The sequence below is a fragment of the Macaca thibetana genome, chromosome 13 (assembly GCF_024542745.1).
Source record: "Macaca thibetana thibetana isolate TM-01 chromosome 13, ASM2454274v1, whole genome shotgun sequence".
Lineage (NCBI taxonomy): Eukaryota > Metazoa > Chordata > Mammalia > Primates > Cercopithecidae > Macaca > Macaca thibetana.
In genome coordinates, this window is record NC_065590.1 from 6,209,039 (window position 1) to 6,228,377 (window position 19,339).

The 19,339-nt window shown below is 41.9% G+C and overlaps 1 protein-coding gene across 2 annotated transcripts in view; it reads left to right on the plus strand.

The window, feature by feature from the left end:
• Window positions 1-18,641, plus strand: part of IL18RAP (interleukin 18 receptor accessory protein) — a 33,571-nt gene extending 14,930 nt beyond the window's left edge. For both annotated transcript variants that reach the window (XM_050753548.1, XM_050753547.1), the window contains 7 exons: window positions 3,162-3,312; window positions 7,508-7,573; window positions 9,377-9,500; window positions 11,204-11,355; window positions 13,078-13,215; window positions 16,942-17,115; window positions 17,847-18,641. In XM_050753548.1, the coding sequence (XP_050609505.1) occupies window positions 3,162-3,312; window positions 7,508-7,573; window positions 9,377-9,500; window positions 11,204-11,355; window positions 13,078-13,215; window positions 16,942-17,115; window positions 17,847-18,259 (1,218 nt within the window). In that variant the 3' untranslated portion in view covers window positions 18,260-18,641. The remainder of the gene's footprint in view (window positions 1-3,161; window positions 3,313-7,507; window positions 7,574-9,376; window positions 9,501-11,203; window positions 11,356-13,077; window positions 13,216-16,941; window positions 17,116-17,846) is intronic.
• Window positions 18,642-19,339: the final 698 nt, after the last annotated feature.

Below are 19,339 nucleotides of genomic sequence, written 5' to 3' on the forward strand. Positions count from 1 at the left end.
TATATTTCTCAAAACTGTTTCCAGGGTTGAAACATTGGCCTGTTTGATTATTCTTACGATGAACATTTCAGAACTCTGAAGATCTGGACAGCTTTCTAACACGTGTTCAAAACAATCATCTATATGCTGTCTAACCAACACTGAAACAGAGGAAGCATTGCCTTCCTTGTTCAGAACAGAATATTGCCACAGTTCACGGTTGTTTTAGCTTTGGGACAGCCCCATGATATGATTGATTTATTCTGAGTTGGCAGGCAAGTCTTTTCACTAAAACTGACATCAAGCCAGTTCTCTCTATTTTTGTTTGTGGAGTAGAATTTGTAACTTATGTTCATGATATTATATTTACTTCTGTTAAATGATAATTTGTTGTTTTTAATTCATTCTACGTGTCAAGAGGTTGGAATTCTGATTTTGAATGCTGACATATTAGCCAATGCACGCAGGTTTGTGAGTCACGTAGATGAGATCAGCATGATGTGTTCTCACTCAAGCCCCTGCTAAAACCACTGACCAGGCTAGCACCAGGGAGAGAGTGCTCTGCTGTTGACTCCAGTTTGATCCTTCTAGTTGCATATGATTCATTCATCCGCAACGCAAGGTGCTGCTTAATTAACTAAAAGGGCACTCAAATGCTGTGTATCTGATCATTCAGTTCACAATGTACCTTTGGTTTAACAGAGAGATCATGGGAATATTTTTCAAATGACTCACTATAGCAAAGATACTCTGTGTCTGCTGTGCTCCTCTGAACCTCTAGTCTATTCAATTGTGGGCAACAATGAGATTACCTTGATATGATTGTTGTTAGCAAATGCAAGCTGGCTGATATTAACCATCACTTCCTTTTCTAAGGGTTCATAAACCATCTGTTAAATAATTAATTCAAGACTTTCACTAGAAATTGACATCTAGCCCATTATCAATAATTTCCATAATATACTCCATTCCCCTTAGAAGATAAATATTAGTTAAAAAAAATCTATCAATAGAATGTTGTTAGTTGATAACTGGGGCAAGAGACTGCAACTACACTTAACAGGAAAGAGCAGCATAGACAACAGAAACATAAAAGCAAAGGGGATATTCAGTGAATGGTCACACTGAATGGCTCACTGTGATGGCAGCTGAGAGTTCTTGAGTGGTTTAATTAGGACTAGAATGGAAATAAAAGTTGTCGGTTGCTTATGATGGTTATGGGGACCTTGTTGATGTGTTTGAACTTTACGAGTGTGAGTCCTGATCCAGGACAGGACAGAAAGAAGTGGAAAAAGGAAGAAGGTGGCAGATGCTAGTGATATTTTCATGTAATAAAATGAAAGATTAAAAGCTTTGACTGGGAGTGTGTGTAAAACAGATGAGTAGAATATTTGGAGTCTTTCTGGCTCAGCATATGTTCACAGTATTTATCAAGTTAGAGATAGTAGTAGTAAATTCAATTAGGGGCAGGAAAGATGTGATGAATACAGACCTGGACACAATGAGTCTATGATAAGGAACATTAAAATGGACATGGAAAACCTGAAAGGCACCAGGGAGAATGGGCCAGGGAGGAGAGTGAAATTAATGCAGGTCTTTGGAGTCTTCCCAGACTAGGTAGTGGAAGCCCAGCTAGGAGCCCCACTGTGTTGCCCAAATCCAGGAAGTACCATTCCCACAGAATAACACAGTGTGCATGATGCTCAGTAGCTGTACTGATGGGTAGTATAAGAAATCGATAATATTGCAGTGTAATAACTGTGTTCTTCTCCCTGCTTTACACATACCTTTAAAAGCCCTTTGCAGTGTCTTCAGCTTTTTTTTTTTTTTTTATAATGCCTCCATTTGTTTGAAGACTTACGGACACTATTCATCCAGATTCACAGTGGTGGATGTGCCTGTTTCCATATTCGGTTCATGACTGCTTCACATATGAGCAAAACCAAGAGTTCCCTGTGCAGCTGCATTAGCCTCTCTTTGTCCTATGAGGATGATCTGTAATTGTATTATCAGAATGGGTTTCCCATCATCCTTGGCATAAATTGCTTCTCCCTAATTTCTTTTCTTTGATGTTTCCTCTAAGTTCCATTTCATAAAGTCTTAATGATACACACTAAGCCTCACTTACCTTTTTGTGGGTAAAACGATGTATTATTCATTCCCCAGCCTCCCCCGTGGCTTAGGTAAGGTCTTAGGGATGGCTGTGTGTCCTCCCTCCATCACGTTCTCATGCGATTTATGACATGCCTCTTTCCCAAATTCTGATCTTTGTATGTTATCACTGCATCCTCTGAAGCTTTATCTCTGAATTTCCCCCTGTGTTTTAAAACTTCCTTTGGAAAAATTCCTGATTCTTGAGATCATCTGGTGTATATTTAGCCTTGTATACCACCACCTCTTGGCCTTGTTTTGCTTCCTGTCCACAGCTGTCCTTCTCTGGCCGGTCTGTCCTCACCCTTAGTCTCCTTTCCAGCCTGCTGGAAATTCCTTCTTGGACCACAGGAAATACACTAGGGATGTGGCGTGGGGGAATCCCAGCTTCTACCAGTAGGCAGGCAAAGTGGAAGGGAAATTCTTCAATCAGAAAATGAAACTCAGAACCAGAAAAAAATGAGACTGATTCTCAGTGCTCTCACTTACCAGCTTTGTCAGAGAGAGAAAAAAGCCACTCACGTTCCAGAACCTCTGTTTATATAATACATATATATTCATTTATAAGTATGTGTTTATATATGTAAATATATACAATATGTTATATATATGTGTGTATATATGTGTGTGTCTGTGTGTGTGTGTATATATGTATATGTATACACACACACATTAAAAATTCATTTTGGTGTCAGCCCTTAGAACACTACATGTCTTCTAGAATACTCTCAGGGCTCCAAGTCACGCATGCTCTGGGAAGTCCCATGTTAAATAGCTCTTTAGGGGCTGATCAGGTTTGGAGGTTTGACTCTCTCATTTTTATACATATGCAATTGTATCAGAAAATGCCTCTTATTTCAAATATACAAGTACAGTTTTTGAACGCAATGTCTTCCTAGCTTGTGCGACACCCTTATCTTGAATTGACCTTCTTCCTCCATGTTCAAATTTGTAAGATTTTCCTTTAGGTATGTATTTCATACAGTTTTTCTATGGCAAAAATTATCTGCTTAAAATATCTTTTGGATTAGAATGGAAAACTCCTCTCTATGACAAGGAGCAACCGAATCGTAGTGGATGAAGTTTACATCTATCACCAGGGCACATACGTATGTGATTACACTCAGTCGGATACAGCAAGTTCGTGGACGGTCAGAGCTGTTGTTCAAGTGAGAACCATTGGTAAGTGAGATTTTTATCTCAAGGTTGAGATCTGAGAGCCAAATTAAAATTATCTTCTTTTGACTTAGTTAGTTTTTCCTCTTAGGGAAAAAAAAGGATAGTCATACACTTGTAATCACGTAAAACCTTTCATGGGGGCAAACATCAAAGTTGCCATCCCCCAAGGAAGATTAAGTTCTGAAACAGGTTCAAATTCTCACAAGTTGGGTTGTCCATGAATATATCCCTGATTTGCTTTTGTAATAAATTTTAAAAATGTATTAAACATTTCACACACAGAAATATTGTGACATCCAGGTACCTATCACCAGTTTTAACCATGTTACAATTTTCCCACATGCTTAAAATCATAATTTTTTTTTCTTTAAAGAAACAAAACATTGCAAAGACAACTTGACGTCTATGATCCCATTCTCTTCCAGGCCTTTGTTTCTGCAGTATAGTCACGTCTTGTCATGTATATCATTTCCATTTATGTTTTTATACTTTTTCTATGTAGGTATGCATCTATTAATAAAATAGAATATTGTTTTCAGTTATGAAATGTGTTTTGTGTCATAAACACTTGGTATTATATTAAATTATTGGTCTGTCAATTTACACACCCATTAGCAGAAAATGCCCTTTATTCCCAAATAATATTTGGTGTTATCAGACTTTATGACTGGTGTTAAGTGGAGCTTCTTTTTTGTTTGTTGCTTTCTACTCCATAGTATACTTCCCTGGCTAATATGAGGTTGAGCATCTTGTTACATGTTTTGTGATTCATTGACTTTCTTCTGCAACTTGTCTATTTTTGCCCTAACCTTTCCTTTGGGTCATTCTTACTAGATCCGCAAGTATCAGCTTGAATCAACTATGTGATAGAATTAATTTAAATGTGGTCTAAGAAGTCAAAACATAAAAGAGCCAGTCACTCATGCTTTATATCAGAGAGCTACAGGGTGGTTGACGTAGCTCTTAGTTAAGATATTAATCTTCTTTTATTACAAGATACAAACCACACGGAGCACCCCAAGACCGAGTGAAACTCTCCTGCTCCTTGCACCCTCTAGCATTCAGAATTATTTTATATTACTTTAGATTAGATCTTATATAGGTAAGATTTCATTTCATATTATTAGATTGCTCCTTGAAAGACAAGTTAGAATGTGAATACCCCACTCACACTACTTTTCCCCTCCAAGTGATGTGTAATTGTACTTTTATTCAGCCATCACTCAGGTCCTCAAATTCTTCATGGCATAATCTGCTTTCCTCTCACCCGAGGGACACCTTGCAATATCTGTTGCAGCTATTTCAGTCAAGCCCTCTCTGTCATTATCCCTGTCTTCCTCATTTAGTCATTCATTCTCGCATTTATTCATTTCCACACAAATATTTACTGAACACCGAATATGCATCAGGCTTGGAGCTAAGGCTGCAAGAATGAGTGTCCAGATGCTTTATCTGGCCTCCAAGAACTTTCCATTTTGGGAAGAAGACAAAGGTGAGGCAAGTTATTACAATGCAGTGCAGTGAAAGAAAGGAGCACTATGGGCACATGGAGGCCCACCAGACCTAACCTGGGGAAGCCCGCTCCAAGTGAGAACTGACGGATGAGGACACACCAGTTCAGTAAGGGTGGGGGAGCTTCCATTCCAGACTGAGGCAGCAGCAGAGCTGATGTCCAGGAGATAAAGGAGAGCATCTGGGAACAGGACTGACATCACACTCTTCTAATACGTGTGAGGTGTGATGAAGGAACAATGGGGAGGCATTGAGGGTTTTAAGTGGGAGAATGTCATGACTGAACTTGTATTCAAGATAGATCACCTTGTTTGCTGGGTTGGAAGTGGGTTTTTAAAAGCAAGAATGGAGGCAGGGAGAAGAGTTAGGAAGTTCTGTGGTCAAGCAGGCAGTTGCTGATGGGGATCTGAACTAGGGAGTGGTAGAGGGAATGGAGAGAAGTGGATGACTTTGGAAATGTTTAGGAGGTACATCTAAATGATTTGGTGTTCAGGAGCAAGGAAGAAGGAAAGCAGGTGTCATGGATACAAGCCAGCCTTTGAGCTGGTCAAGGAGGGAATCTGCTGACAGAGCACATCAATACAGAGGATGAGAGCAGGCACAGTCATGGAGCAGCAGACTTGACTCATGGTTAAACCATGCCTCTGCTTGTGCCGTGAATAGACCTAGTAGAGGTGATGAGAAGTGGCTGGACTCATAAGTCAACAGAGCATGATGATGGTTTTTACGTAAAAGGTAGGAGAAAGAGAAGAATCAAGGATGTTTTTGTTTTCTGCCCTGGATAAGTTAGGGAATGGTGGCACCATTTAACGAGACTAAAAAGCTGAAGGGAAAGAGCATTTGAAGAGGAGATTAAGTATTAGGCTTAAAAGGACTTTTAGTCATCCAAGGTATGATGACAAGTAGGTATTCGGACAAGCCAGTCTGGAGAAGTTAGGGCTGGAGATACGAATGTGAAGATGGTCAATTTTTACATAATATCTGAAGCCAAAGAACTGAATGAGATCACCTAGGAAGTGAGTATAGAGACAGAAGGGCCTAGAGCTGAACCCGGGAATGCTTGAAGAGGTGGAAAAGAGGAAGACAATCCTCAAAGGGGATGGGAGCATACATCAGCAAGTGAGTATCAGTGGAAGGGTGGCGAGAAGAGCAACAAAGAAAGTGAAATTGATGAGGTAGAAAAGACATAACCTCAGGCACCAAGACCTTTCATAGGGAAGAGGCCTAGAGGGTCAACTTAATACCCAGGGGTATCAGGAGGAGTGAAAGAACACTAGGAGAGGACTAATAGTTAAAAGAGACACAGAGGAAGGGACAAGCACAGAGAAGCGAATATAGCGGTTGAAGGTAAGCAGTAGAGTACAGGCACATGGAACCAAAAGAAGAGAGGGTTTCAAAGAGAGCATGGCCAACAGTGTCCAATGCTGCTAAGAGGTAAAGTAGATGAAATTTGATTATGCCCAATGGATTTAGGCGCATGGGTGGCACTGGTGAGTTTGGCTAAAGCAGTTTCAGTGGAATGATGGTGGCGGAAATCAGGTTCCATAGGAGGTGAGCGGGTGGAGGGAATTAGCACAGAGAACTGCCTTTCAAGAATTTGGCTGGGGCCGGGCGCGGTGGCTCAAGCCTGTAATCCCAGCACTTTGGGAGGCCGAGGCGGGCGGATCACAAGGTCAGGAGATCGAGACCACAGTGAAACCCCGTCTCTACTAAAAATACAAAAAATTAGCCGGGCGTGGTGGCGGCGCCTGTAGTCCCAGCTACTCAGGAGGCTGAGGCAGGAGAATGGCGGGAACCCAGGAGGCGGAGCTTGCAGTGAGCCGAGATCGCGCCACTGCACTCCAGCCTGGGCAACAGCGTGAGACTCCGTCTCAAAAAAAAAAAAAAAGAATTTGGCTGGGAAGGAAAGGGAATAAGTGAAGCTGGAGACATAAGGCAGGGAGTGTTTTCTCTTTTTTAGGATGATGAGACTGAGCATGAATAAATGGTGATGAGAAGAAGCCCAGAGAAAGAGAGAGAGAAGGAAAGAGAGACAAGTTAAAAATACAGGACTGAGATGGTGCAAAGGGGAGAAGGAGGACTCTGAGAAGTAAAAGTAGATGATGTCAACAGCAAAGACCCTGAATTTTTCTTTATCCAGAAAAAGACACAGCTTCAGGAGGAAGTTTGACAGTGGAGGCATATTTGAAAGTTTGTGGCAAGAAGTTGATTGATAAAATTGTTAATCAAGGACTGGACTCTTCTTTATTTTGAAATAAACCATGAGTTAAAGGATGGAGAGGTGGACTCAGATATGCTTGACTTGCACAGTTTCTCGGGCAGATTCCCCTTTTGGTTCGATTACTCAGCCAGATGGCACCACAAAGAAATCTTGTAGGAAAAGACAAGGATAGGAGCTCAAGTCTGCAAGGGGCAGGATTAGTGTGAAAGAAAATATACATGCAGGAGGAGATGGATCAATTAACAACTAATGTTCTACCAGCACCCACAACCTGATGTGGCAGTCATTTTAGGGGGCAAGCTTTTTACATGGAAACCGGAATTCCTACACTTACAGATAATGGGTAAAATTTGAAGACAGAGCCCTAAGACATTTAGATCAAAGTGTGGCTGTGCACCCAAGTCTTCATCAAGCAGGCCTTCAGACTTCTCAATGCAAATAATAATCTTTGTTTCCATCTTTCAGTGGGAGACACTAAACTCAAACCAGATATTCTGGATCCTGTCGAGAGCACACTGGAAGTAGAACTTGGTAAGCTGGGCCTCATTGCCTTTGAACGACATTGTGCTGCTGGGAGCAGGCCTAAGTGTGATAGAAGGAAAACAGCATTGGGATTTCCAGTCAAACAGAATTGGGTGTGAATTTTAACTCAGCCATTGACTAGTTTTGTGACCTTGCACAGTTACTTCATCCTTTAAGCCTCAGTACTGAAATCTGCAAATAGCTATCATAAAACTAACCCTAAAAGATTATATTGCAGGCTGGGCGTGGTGGCTCATGCCTGTAATCCCAGCACTTTGGGAGGCTGAGGTGGGTAGATCACTTGAGGTGAGGAGTTTGAGACCAGCCTGGCCAACATGGTGAAACCCCATCTCTACTAAAACTACAAAAATTAGCCAGATGTGGGGGTGGGTGCCTGTAATCCCAGCTACTCAGGATGATGAGGCAGGAGAATCACCTGAACCTGGGAGGCGGAGGTTACAGTGAGCCGAGATTGCACCATTGCACTCCATCCTGGGTGACAGAGCGAGATTCCATCTCAAAGAAAAAAAATATATTCAGAAATAATGAGACAATGTATGTTAAGTGGCTGGAGCATAAAACATGATCAACAGATTTTTATCCTTTCTTAACTTCCCCCAGGAACAGGTGGTTTTGTATGTGTTGGGTAGGTCTATCAGTTATGACTACAAATTCGCCAACCTGAGTAACATTAACTCTTATGAATATGACATTTAGTCTGGCCTTTAAGAGAATTGTAGTAGAATTCTACAACCCCTGCTCAAACAATTTGTATTCCAAAGTAGTGTCCTCTTTGGGGTTGAGGAGAAATCGACTTCCCTGTGGTCTCATTTTATTTTGTCAACTGCAATAACATCTCTGTCTTTCTACACAGACAAATAAGAATTGTTGTATTTAAAATAAAATGCTGTTTTTCTTTTAATAATATAAATATTTTCTAAAATGCTACTAAAAGATTTATTATTTTAGAAAGAAATGTAAAACTACATATTATGATATAAGATCACTAGGTGGCAGGAGTGGTGTGTTCTGACTCTAGAAATAGCACTAGCTGTATGCTCAAACATCACAGGAGTGGAAGGAAGGAGGAAAGAAGGAGGAAAAAATTAGATTAATTCAAATAGTCAAGTTACATATGTGTTAGTCAATTATAAGGTATTACCAGTGGAAAAACGTTAAGGTGCAAAGATGAGTTTTCAATGGAGCTCCTAATCATTTCACGGTTAAATATGAAGTTTGAGGCACAGCATATCTGAATATTCCTCGTGGAAAAAAAAACGGGTAGAAAAAAGTTAGTCTCATAATATGCATGTCCATCCATAGTGAATTGTTCAGAAAAGTTGCTTAATATCAAAATAATTTTTTTATTTAAACCACGTGCTACAACAACTTTATGATTTTTACTTAATAAACAAATATTGGATAGTAAAATTGTCTTTATGGACACACCTTGTGCTTCAATAGTAGTGCAGAAGACCGGGCTGATCTCAGAAATTCCTCATTTTCTTAGATTTTCTTAGTGTCTTCCTCAATCCACATAAGAACCCTTAGTGATATACTCATGCTTATCTTCATTTTAAGAACATACGGTCATATGGTTGAGATAGAAGGATTGCCCATTAGAACAAATGTACCTGGTTTTATGCATTTCTGAATGAGAGATGTGTAGACGTTTCATTATTTCTGGCACCCATATTCTACCTGCAAACCTGACTGCATCAGGAAACAGCTCCTGGCGACAGCTTCCTCCCAAACAGGACAAAGTGTTCTCACCAGCTTCCTTCTTGTTTTCTCTGGTCTCTTCATTTTCAGGAAAGCCTTTAACTATTAGCTGCAAAGCACGATTTGGCTTTGAAAGGGTCTTTAACCCTGTCATGAAATGGTACATCAAAGATGCTGACCTAGAGTGGGAAGTCTCAGTACCCGAGGCAAAAAGGTAAGAAAAAACCTCACGGGGCGGAGCTTGCAGTGAGCTGAGATCCGGCCACTGCACCCCAGCCTGGGCGACAGAGCAAGACTCTGTCTCAAAAAAAAAAAAAAAAAAAAGAAAAAAGAAAAAACCTCACGGATTCTGTTCTCTGCAATTCAGAAGAGCTACTTTTACCTTTAGAAACGTCTAAAATAAACAGTCGATGGTGTAACCACGAGCACCGACTAGTGGTGAAAAGAAAAGTACAGAAATGCAAAGTGCAAAGGGCCATTGAATGAATACCTGAAGCAACTTAACCCTGAAAAAGAGGATCACAGGAAGGCTCTCTGTCTTGAAATCCTTGGGAGCTGTTATATTGTTTGAGAAATTTGACTTGGTTTCTTGCTCTCTGGGGCACAGAACCCAGATCAGTGGTTAGAATTTACTGGTGAGATATTTTGGCCAGTAGAAAACCCTAGCTATTTGGAGCTATCCAATCACAAGAAAAGTTGACCTCCAGTCCCCAGAAGGATCAAAGGGCCTGGATCCAATGATGTCCAATCAGACATATCTCTAAAGGATGCATTCCCTGATTTTTCCAAGATGTGACCCAGAGTAAGAGTCCATGCATTAAGCACCTTCTTCTGATACTTAATAGATATCAATAAGCAAATGCAATATCATTTTGAAAAGCATACATCATTACAACAAAAGTACAGAACAGATTTTGGTCACAACAATAAAATTTAGCAAGAATTTCTAAGATCAGGAAGGTCATTGGGGCCCATCTTAAGCTGACATTGTATTAGAGTTCACAGTAAGAGAGTGTAGTCAAGAGCGTATGCTTTGACATCACCCACCCTTGGGTTTAAACCCATTTTCTGTCTAGTGGCAACATGACCCTTAGCCCCTGTGAGCCTCCATCACCCCATTGATAATCTATGGATGATAATCTGCACTTTGCAAGCTCACTGGGAGGGGTGGTTACAGCAGAGGTGTTAATGCCTATCACAATGTGTGACAGGTAGGAAGCACTCAGCGAATAGGAGCTGGCATCGTGGTCTCAGAGCAACACAACCTAAAATATCATTCACAAACACAAGATTTCTTAACACAAAGATGGATTATAGATCGGCAACTTCAGAGAACTCAAATTGTGAATAAATGCCAAGACTTCCAACTTCCTGGGTGGAGCAGCGTGGCACAAGCCCAGGAATCAGGCTGCCTATGCCCTGCGGTGTGGTCTGGGGCTGCTCACCCACCTTCTCTGCCGTGTCCTTGTCGCTGGCCAAGGCTATTATGATTATGATCCTATTATACTCTAGAGCTCCTGGGAGGTGAGGAATGGAGGGCATTAAAGTCAATATTAGGTGCACAGAAGAAGTCCATATTTGGTACACATAGTAAACCTTCAGGAGGAGTTGGTCATTTTAAATATTTTTCTTAAGGTATTGTTATTATCTATTCTCAAGGGGAATTCTTAGAGTAAGGAAGGTCAGACGAGTCTCACAAGTAAATAATGTCTTAGCTTGAATGCTTAGAAGAGTCAATAATTGAGTCAAGAATGAGCCCTTTTTGACCATCTTACATTCTCGTGGTATCTTCTTGTACTATTGATCTCACGGTTCTCTAAAAGCCAAACTGTTGGCTGCTTATACACATTCCAAATGCTGCAAATGGGTGCTAATGTATGTTACTGAATGGAGTGGTATTTTTTTCTCCTTTCTCAGTATTAAATCCACTTTAAAGGATGAAATCATTGAGCGTAATATCATCTTGGAAAAAGTCACTCAGCGTGATCTTCGCAGGAAGTTTGTTTGCTTTGTCCAGAACTCCATTGGAAACACAACCCAGTCTGTCCAACTGAAGGAAAAGAGAGGAGGTAAGCCCAGGAGGCTGCCCAGGAGGCAGGAAACTGCCTCCACTTGAGAGGGGAGGAGTTTTCCTAGAGAATAATAATAATGATGACAGCGATTACATTTTCTAGACCACAGACATTGTTCTAAGCACTTTCCTTGTGTCAACCCACTTAATACCTTGACCAAAGCCACACAACTAGTAAACTGCATATGATTGGTTTAGAGCTAGTTCTCTTAAGTAATACTCTGCGTTTGGGAGGCTGTGTTGGAAAAGCAACTCTTTCATGCACTCATTCATTCATGCATTCATTCTACAATAGCTACAGGGTGTGCCCAGAGTGGCAGGCATTGTGCTAAGACCTAGCTCCCTTTCCAATTTTTCTTTCCTGGCTTCCAAATCCAGAGAACATGATGGGTTCATGTTCTGATGAATGGAGAATGGAAGAGAGAAGGAGTAATCTTGTTCATTGTTCAAAATGGTGTGTCTATATCATGGATTTTTTTTTTTTTTAAAGCTGGAGTAGAAATTCTAGGTAAGGAATAGCATTTAAATTTCTTTAAAAAGATGCCCAGAGATGAAATTGATATCATTTATTCCTTTAATTAATAGATAACTATAGTTATAAGCAGGTTTGAATGTTTCCGAGGCTTAAACAAGACAAAGTGTGTTCTGGCCCGTAGTGAACCCTCTGTTAAGGGGGTTTTCCCCTATGGGAGTATGCAGGAGATCCCTCATGTCAGGTAAGCCAGATGGGACTCCTGGTCTCAGGAAATGTAGGCTGCAGTAGGAATGATAATACAGGAAAATAACTTACAATATGCAATGAGAGAGATGTAAATGGATTGTGTGGAAGTTTACGAGGGTAAAAAAATAAAATGAATATGATAAGTTTCCTAGGCCATCCTGATCAGGAACTGCCCATTCCCCTGGGGTCTCTAGTGTTTATTGTAAGACAGTACTCAAAATGTGATTTTTTAAAATTTTATTTTAATAGGTTTTGGGGGTACAGGTTGTTTTTGGTTACATGGATGAGTTCTTTATCTAAAATCTTTAGATTTTTGAGATTTTGGCATACTCGTCACCCGAGCAGTGTACACTGTACCCAATGTGTAGTCTTTTACCTCTCACTCCCCTCCCACCCTTCTCCCTCCGTCTCCAAAGTCTATTGTATTATTCTTAGGCCTTTGTGTCCTCAAAGCTTAGCTCCCGCTTATAAGTGAAAATACACGATGTTTTGTTTTTTATTCCTGAGTTACTTCGCTTAGAATAATGGTATCTAGCATCTTGGCTAACAAGGTGAAACCCCATCTCTACTAAAAATACAAAAAAAAAATTAGCCAGGTGTGGTGGTGGTACCTGTAGTCCCAGCTACTCGGGAGGCTGAGACAGGAGAATGGCATGAATCTGGGAGGCGGAGCTTGCAGTGAGCCAAGATCGCACCACTGCACTCCAGCCTGGGCAACAGAGCAAGACTACGTCTCAAAAAAAAAAAAAAAAAAAAAGTCTCCAACTCCATTCAGGTTGCTGCACATGCCATTATTTTGTTCCTTTTTATGGCTGAGTAGTATTCCATGGTGTGATTTACGAGGTTTCCAGATTCACAAAAACTGCTGCTAGTGGCAATGATTTTGACAAAATAATAGAGCTGGAAAAGGTGCTGGGTGAGCCATAGCGCCGGCCTGAACAAGGTCGTGGTCCAATCCCACTGCCTCTGTGACTCTTCATACCGGCCCTGTCTCCACAGTGGTGCTCCTGTACATCCTGCTTGGCACCATCGGGACGCTGGTGGCCGTGCTGGTGGCGAGTGCCCTCCTCTACAGGCACTGGATTGAAATAGTGCTGCTGTACCGGACCTACCAGAGCAAGGATGAGACGCTGGGGGGTAAGGTTACCTCCGTGTGTGGCCCTCTGACTTTTCCTCTCGGAATTGACTTGGAGCAGGACAACAGAAAATACCATCACTACCTCTTGGCTTTGTTTCCTCAGAGTTACCTTATAAAAGAATTTCAAATGTCCCCTGCCAGCCAGGGCAGAGGATAAAGAAGGAGCTGAAGAAAGAAATGTCCCCACTGGATAAAGTCATGCCCCTGAGGTTTTCCTCCAAGTCTAGTGACCTCACACTGAGGAAGGCTGGAGAAACCATTATTTTTTTCATTCCAGTTGCCAGGAATCTTGTAGGCAATGCTATTGTGAAACATGGTGAACTTAAAAGCAGTCCCTGTATAACCAACCTAAAGTCATAGGGCAAATGACTGAACATCTCTGTGCCTTTGTTTCCTCATCTATAGAACAGGATTGTCATAGCACCAATTGCAAAGGATGCTGTGAGGGCTCATTGATGTATTCTTAAGACACATTAAGTCTGTATTTATTTATTTATTTATTTTGAGATGGAGCCTTGTTCTGTCTCCCAGGCTGGAGTGCGGTGGCGCCATCTCAGCTTACTGCAATCTCCGCTTCCCAGGTGCAAGCAATGCTCCTACCTCAGCCTCCTGAGTAGCCGGGATTACAGGCACACGCTACCATGCCCAGCTATTGTTTGTGTTTTCAGTAGAGACTGCTGGGTTTCACCAAGATGGCCAGGCTGGTCTCGAACTCCTGACCTCAAGTGATCCGTCTGCCTTGGCCTCCCAAAGCGCTGGGATTACAGGCATGAGCCACCATGCCCAGCCACATTAAGTATTTAGAATGGCGCCCAGCACATGGTAAATACTCAGCATGTGCCAGGCTATGGCTGTTTCTTGAGGACTAGAGTGTATGCCTGCCATGCGCGTTAGCTAGTTTAATGGTTACAGCAATCCTACCAGCCCGGCAGAGACAGGAAGTCACGTGCCTAAAATTGAACCACTGGAAGGCACTAGAGCTTGGGATTTGGGCACAGGTTGTCTGGCTTGAGAGATCTCATTAGCTGTTACCTCAGTTAGCCTCATCTGTAAAATAAGGGCTTTGAAGATGGTGGGAATGCCCCCAGAAGTGAGAAGTCCTGTAAAATGCAAGCACTGTTACTATTAATGACGTGCCTGTCAATATTTGAGGCAGGATAATCATGTTCATTGATGTTTGCTTCTTTGGAATAGAAGCGTTGCTTCTGTTTTTTTTTCCTAGTCCTGGAAATCTCTAAGGTTAGAAGGTTTGCAGTTTTAGTAAATGACTCTGTCGCTTACTAAAAGCAGAATCCCTTTCTGCTGGATTTCAGGGATAATTATCTACCTTACTGAGAGGGCCCTCCAAACTCCAGTGCTTTCCCAAACTAGGAATTCAGTGAGGAGTTGTCAGATCCCTAGTGGAAGAAAGGGTGAATAAAGACCGGCATGGGAGGCTGGGTGTGGTGGCTCACACCTGTAATCCCAGCACTTTGGGAGGCCAAAGTGGGAGGAATGCTTGAGTTCAGGAGTTTGAGACCAGTCTGGGCAACATGGTGAAACCTGCCTCTACAAGAAATTTTTCAAAGTTAGCTGGGCGTGGTGGTGCACCCCCTGTAGTTCCAGCTACTTAGGAGGCTGAGGTGGGAGAATCACCTGAGCCCAGGAAGTCAAGGCTGCAGTGAACTATGATTACATCACTGCACTCCAGCCTGGATGACAGAGCGAGACCCTATCTCAAAAAAAAAAAAAAAAAAAAAGGGGGGGGGGCCGGGAGCAGTGGCTCACATCTATAATCCCAGCACTTTGGAAGGCCCAGGCAGGCGGATCACTTGAAGTCAGGAGTTTGAGATCAACGTGGCCAACATGGTGCAACCCCGTCCTTACTAAAAATACAACATGTAGCCAGGCTTGGTGGCACCTGTAATCCCAGATACTCAGGGGGCTGAGGCAGGAGAATTACTTGAACCTGGGAGGGGGAGGTTGCAGTGAGCTGAGATCATGCCACTGCACTCCAGCCTGGGTGACAGAACATGACTCCGTCTCAAAAAAAAAAAAAAAAAAAAAAAAAGAAAGAAAGAAAGAAATGCATCAGTCACATCTTTCTTTAGACTAGCTATTGAGAATACACACTAGAAATCCTTACACCAAATGCTTTTAAGATTTATTTTAATAGCTTTTTGGAATGAAGCAAATTATGTAATCAATGTCTTAAAATGCTACTTACCTTAAGATTCTGGAACTTGTGTAGAAGAGTCAGTCAATGGGGAAACATTTACTTGTGTCCTTTCTCTTTCTACTTTGTGAAGACAATGTTTTAGTGATCAGATCTGGAGGCAGAATCCAGTTTTCAAGCACAGGGATGCAGCGCCCTCTGTTGGCCAACCTAACATTTTTAAGCAAAATGACTGCTTTGAAGTTAGTCCTGGGGAACCAAAATGTTAGAGATGCAGAATGTTTGAATTCTGGAAGACGTCAGAGATCATCTAATACTCCACTCTCTAATTTCATAACTAAATAAATATAGTTTCCAGGTTATAGAAAAATTTTAGTTTGCTGGGGTTTCACATGATACGGAAGGAATAGAGGCAACTATGGTGTTTTACACATTTAAACAGCACAGCACCTACCTGCCAGCCATGCTCTTGTCCTTCCTACTTGAGCAATGAGGTGCTTCACAGGTTAGTTTCCCAAACTCAGCTCTTTGGCATCCTCCTCTATTGATTCTGGGACCTTCCTTTTTGGTACCTGGTACTTCCATCCACTGAGGCATCTTTTTAGGTTCACCTTGAACATGGTGTACTACTAAACAGCACCAGCAATCAGCGCTATTGTTTGCCATTTTGTAACAATACTTTGACAGGGATTGTGGGAACTGCTGGAATACGAATCTGATGTATCCCATTCCAAAGCCTGTGAATTAAGTGTTGGGATTTTCTACTTCTTCCAGTTAGTTCCTTAGTCTCAGTAATCATATGCATTTACAAAGCATGCATATGAAAATATAGGATATTTTCAAGGTCTCATATGTCTCTGTTGACTGTATTATTTTACATATTATATAAATCATTGTTTTATAATACAGTCAACAGAGGCATATAAGACCTTGAAAATATCCTGTAACAAGTTCTATACATACAGTTTTCCATCTAGAATAGAGGGGAATGGACATTTATCTTGAACCTCCTGTGAGTCAGGCACCAAGAAATTCATGTACATTATCTCATGAAACCCTTAAAACAGCCTGCCCAGCAGTTATGATTGTCTCTATTTTACATATGGGGATTCACATATCGGCGTATGTGCCATCAATTATCCGAGGAAGTACTATTTCTCCTTGGATACAATGTGCTGGGTGTTAGCAGCACTTTGCTTACTGGATACCATCATGTTGGATGGGGCAGACTCCTGTTTGATGTGTGACTAATGAGACAGAAACACTGCAGGTGCAAAGAAGGCGCAGAGAAACTCCTGAGTTCATGTGATTTAATCAAAGAATGCTTCAGCCGTTTGATCTAACCTCAGTGAAAATGCAAAAGTGCTTCATAAATCAGAATTCAATTTGGGGTGAACAATCAATAGCACTCAGTGGTATGATTTTGAAATGAATTTTTAAAATCAATGTAGTAAGTATCCCAAATCTTATTTCTTATTCATTTACCATACGTTTCAAGCATATGTATGTGTACCATGACAGTAAAAAATAAAAAGTAAATGATTTTGTTTTTATAATTTTTCCTATTCAGATAAAAAGGATTTCGATGCTTTCGTATCCTATGCAAAATGGAGCTCTTTTCCAAGTGAGGCCACTTCATCTCTGACTGAAGAACACTTGGCCCTGAGCCTATTTCCTGATGTTTTAGAAAACAAATATGGATATACCTTGTGTTTGCTTGAAAGAGATGTGGCTCCAGGAGGAGGTAAGTCCAACATGTCAAGAAAATCTACATGCAAAAAGGGCAGTTCAATGCAATCGCCAAGTCCTTTTTTGTCATTCTTTCTTTTGGAATATAGATCTGGGAGATTACATGAGGTTAGAACATCTTGGGCAACAATACAGAAACTATATGTTCCAGAGATGTGCTCCATTATCAAACAGATCCATCTGCAGAAGAAAACAATGATATGGGGCCCTAGGCAGGCCTTCTAGGACAAAGATACCTCTCCTGGCTTCACAGCTGAAGGTTGTCTCGGTCACCCCAATTTAGTGGCCCCTCTGATTTCTGTGACTCTGCCTCCCACAAAGCTCACTCAGCACCGGTCAAGCAGACTTCTCAGGCCTGGGCCAAGCCCTGGACACTCTGAGAGGTTCAGATCTCAGCCTGTCCTGCTGGCCTCCTCCTCCTCAGATATCCCCACCAAGGAACCTGGGATGTTCCATGGCTCCCATATCCCAGCTTACCTAGTTCCAGTTGGCTTTATTCCTAGAGGAATTGCCAACTGGGGGAGACTGAACACAAAGCAGGGAAAGTAAAGGTGAGGGTCACTAGACACTGCAGCGTATCTCCAACTGGCAATAGAGCTGATACAGTGTAAGTGGTAGAGTAAACATGTCTCCCTTCCTCCTTATGTAAGAGAATCCATTGCAAGGACCTCTCTGACTCGAGGTTTAACAATATCAATTGCAAATCATCAAATGTTTTATTTCCAGTGTATGCAGAAGACATTGTGAGCGTTATTAAGAGAAGCAGAAGAGGAATATTTATCTTGAGCCCCAACTACGTCAACGGACCCAGTATCTTTGAACTGCAAGCAGCAGTGAATCTTGCCTTGGATGATCAAACACTGAAACTCATTTTAATTAAGTTCTGTTACTTCCAAGAGCCAGAGTCTCTACCTCACCTTGTGAAAAAAGCTCTCAGGGTTTTGCCCACAGTTACTTGGAGAGGCTTAAAATCAGTTCCTCCCAATTCTAGATTCTGGACCAAAATGCGCTATCACATGCCTGTGAAAAACTCTCAGGGATTCACGTGGAGCCAGCTCAGAATTACCTCTAGGATTTTTCAGTGGAAAGGACTCAGTACAACAGAAACCACTGGGAGGAGCTCCCAGCCTAAGGAATGATGAAATGAGCGCTGGCGCCCCCTCCCGGCCAGTCCCTCGGATAGAGATTTTGCTGGACAGAACTCACATCTGTGTGTGTGAATGTTCACGCTGATAGGAAATTCAGAGTCTGCTGCCAGCAGCGAGCAAGCTTGATGGACAATGGAAAGGGACTGAGACTGTGGTTGAGAGCCTTTGATCTCCTGGACTGGACAGAGGGCGAGTGAATTCGCTAGACCTTGGGTACTTTCGATACACAACACCCCTAAGGTTTCCCAGTGGTCCGAGCAGAATCAGAAAATACAGCTACTTCTACCTTATGGCTAGGGACTTTCATGTATGCTATGTATTGTACATATGACTTTATGTATACTTGCAATCAAATAAATATTATTTTATTAAAGAGTGATTTTTTTTTTTTTTTTTTTTTTTTTTTTTTTGAGACAGAGTCTCATTCTGTCACCCAGGCTGGAGTGCATATTCTTGGCTCACTGCAACCTCCGCCCCCTGGGTTCAAGCAATTCTCCAGCCTCAGCCTCCCTTGTAACTGGGATTACACGCATGCACTATCATGCCCTGCTAATTTTTGTATTTTTAGTAGAGACGGGGTTCCACCATGTTGGCCAGGCTGGTCTCGAACTCCTGACCTCAGGAGAACCGCCTGCCTCAGCCTCCTGAAGTGCTGGGATTACAGGCGTCAGCCATCACATCTGGCCTTAGAAACAAAGAATTTCTGTAAAGAAGACAATTCTTACTCCATGGTCAGCCACCAACTCTGGAGCACAGAAAGCATAAAAGGTAAAGACTAACAGGACCCAGAATAGACAGGGCTAGGGTTGGTTTCTACTGTGTCCTTATGCGAAGTGCCCACACTGGGTGGATGAACTAGAGGAAGAATCCCTTTTTTGGGGGGCAGCTGCAGCCTGTGCCAGGATATAGGCTTGGAAAGAAGAGTAGAGTTAATTTCAGTTCCTCCGTGTGATGTCGGCCAGAGATCTTTGTGTTAGGTATGAAAGTGTAAATCCTTACCCTGGGCCCCTGGAAGCACAGACCAACTGGACCAAAACGATCAGGCCAATGAAGAGACAAGGAATGGACTTG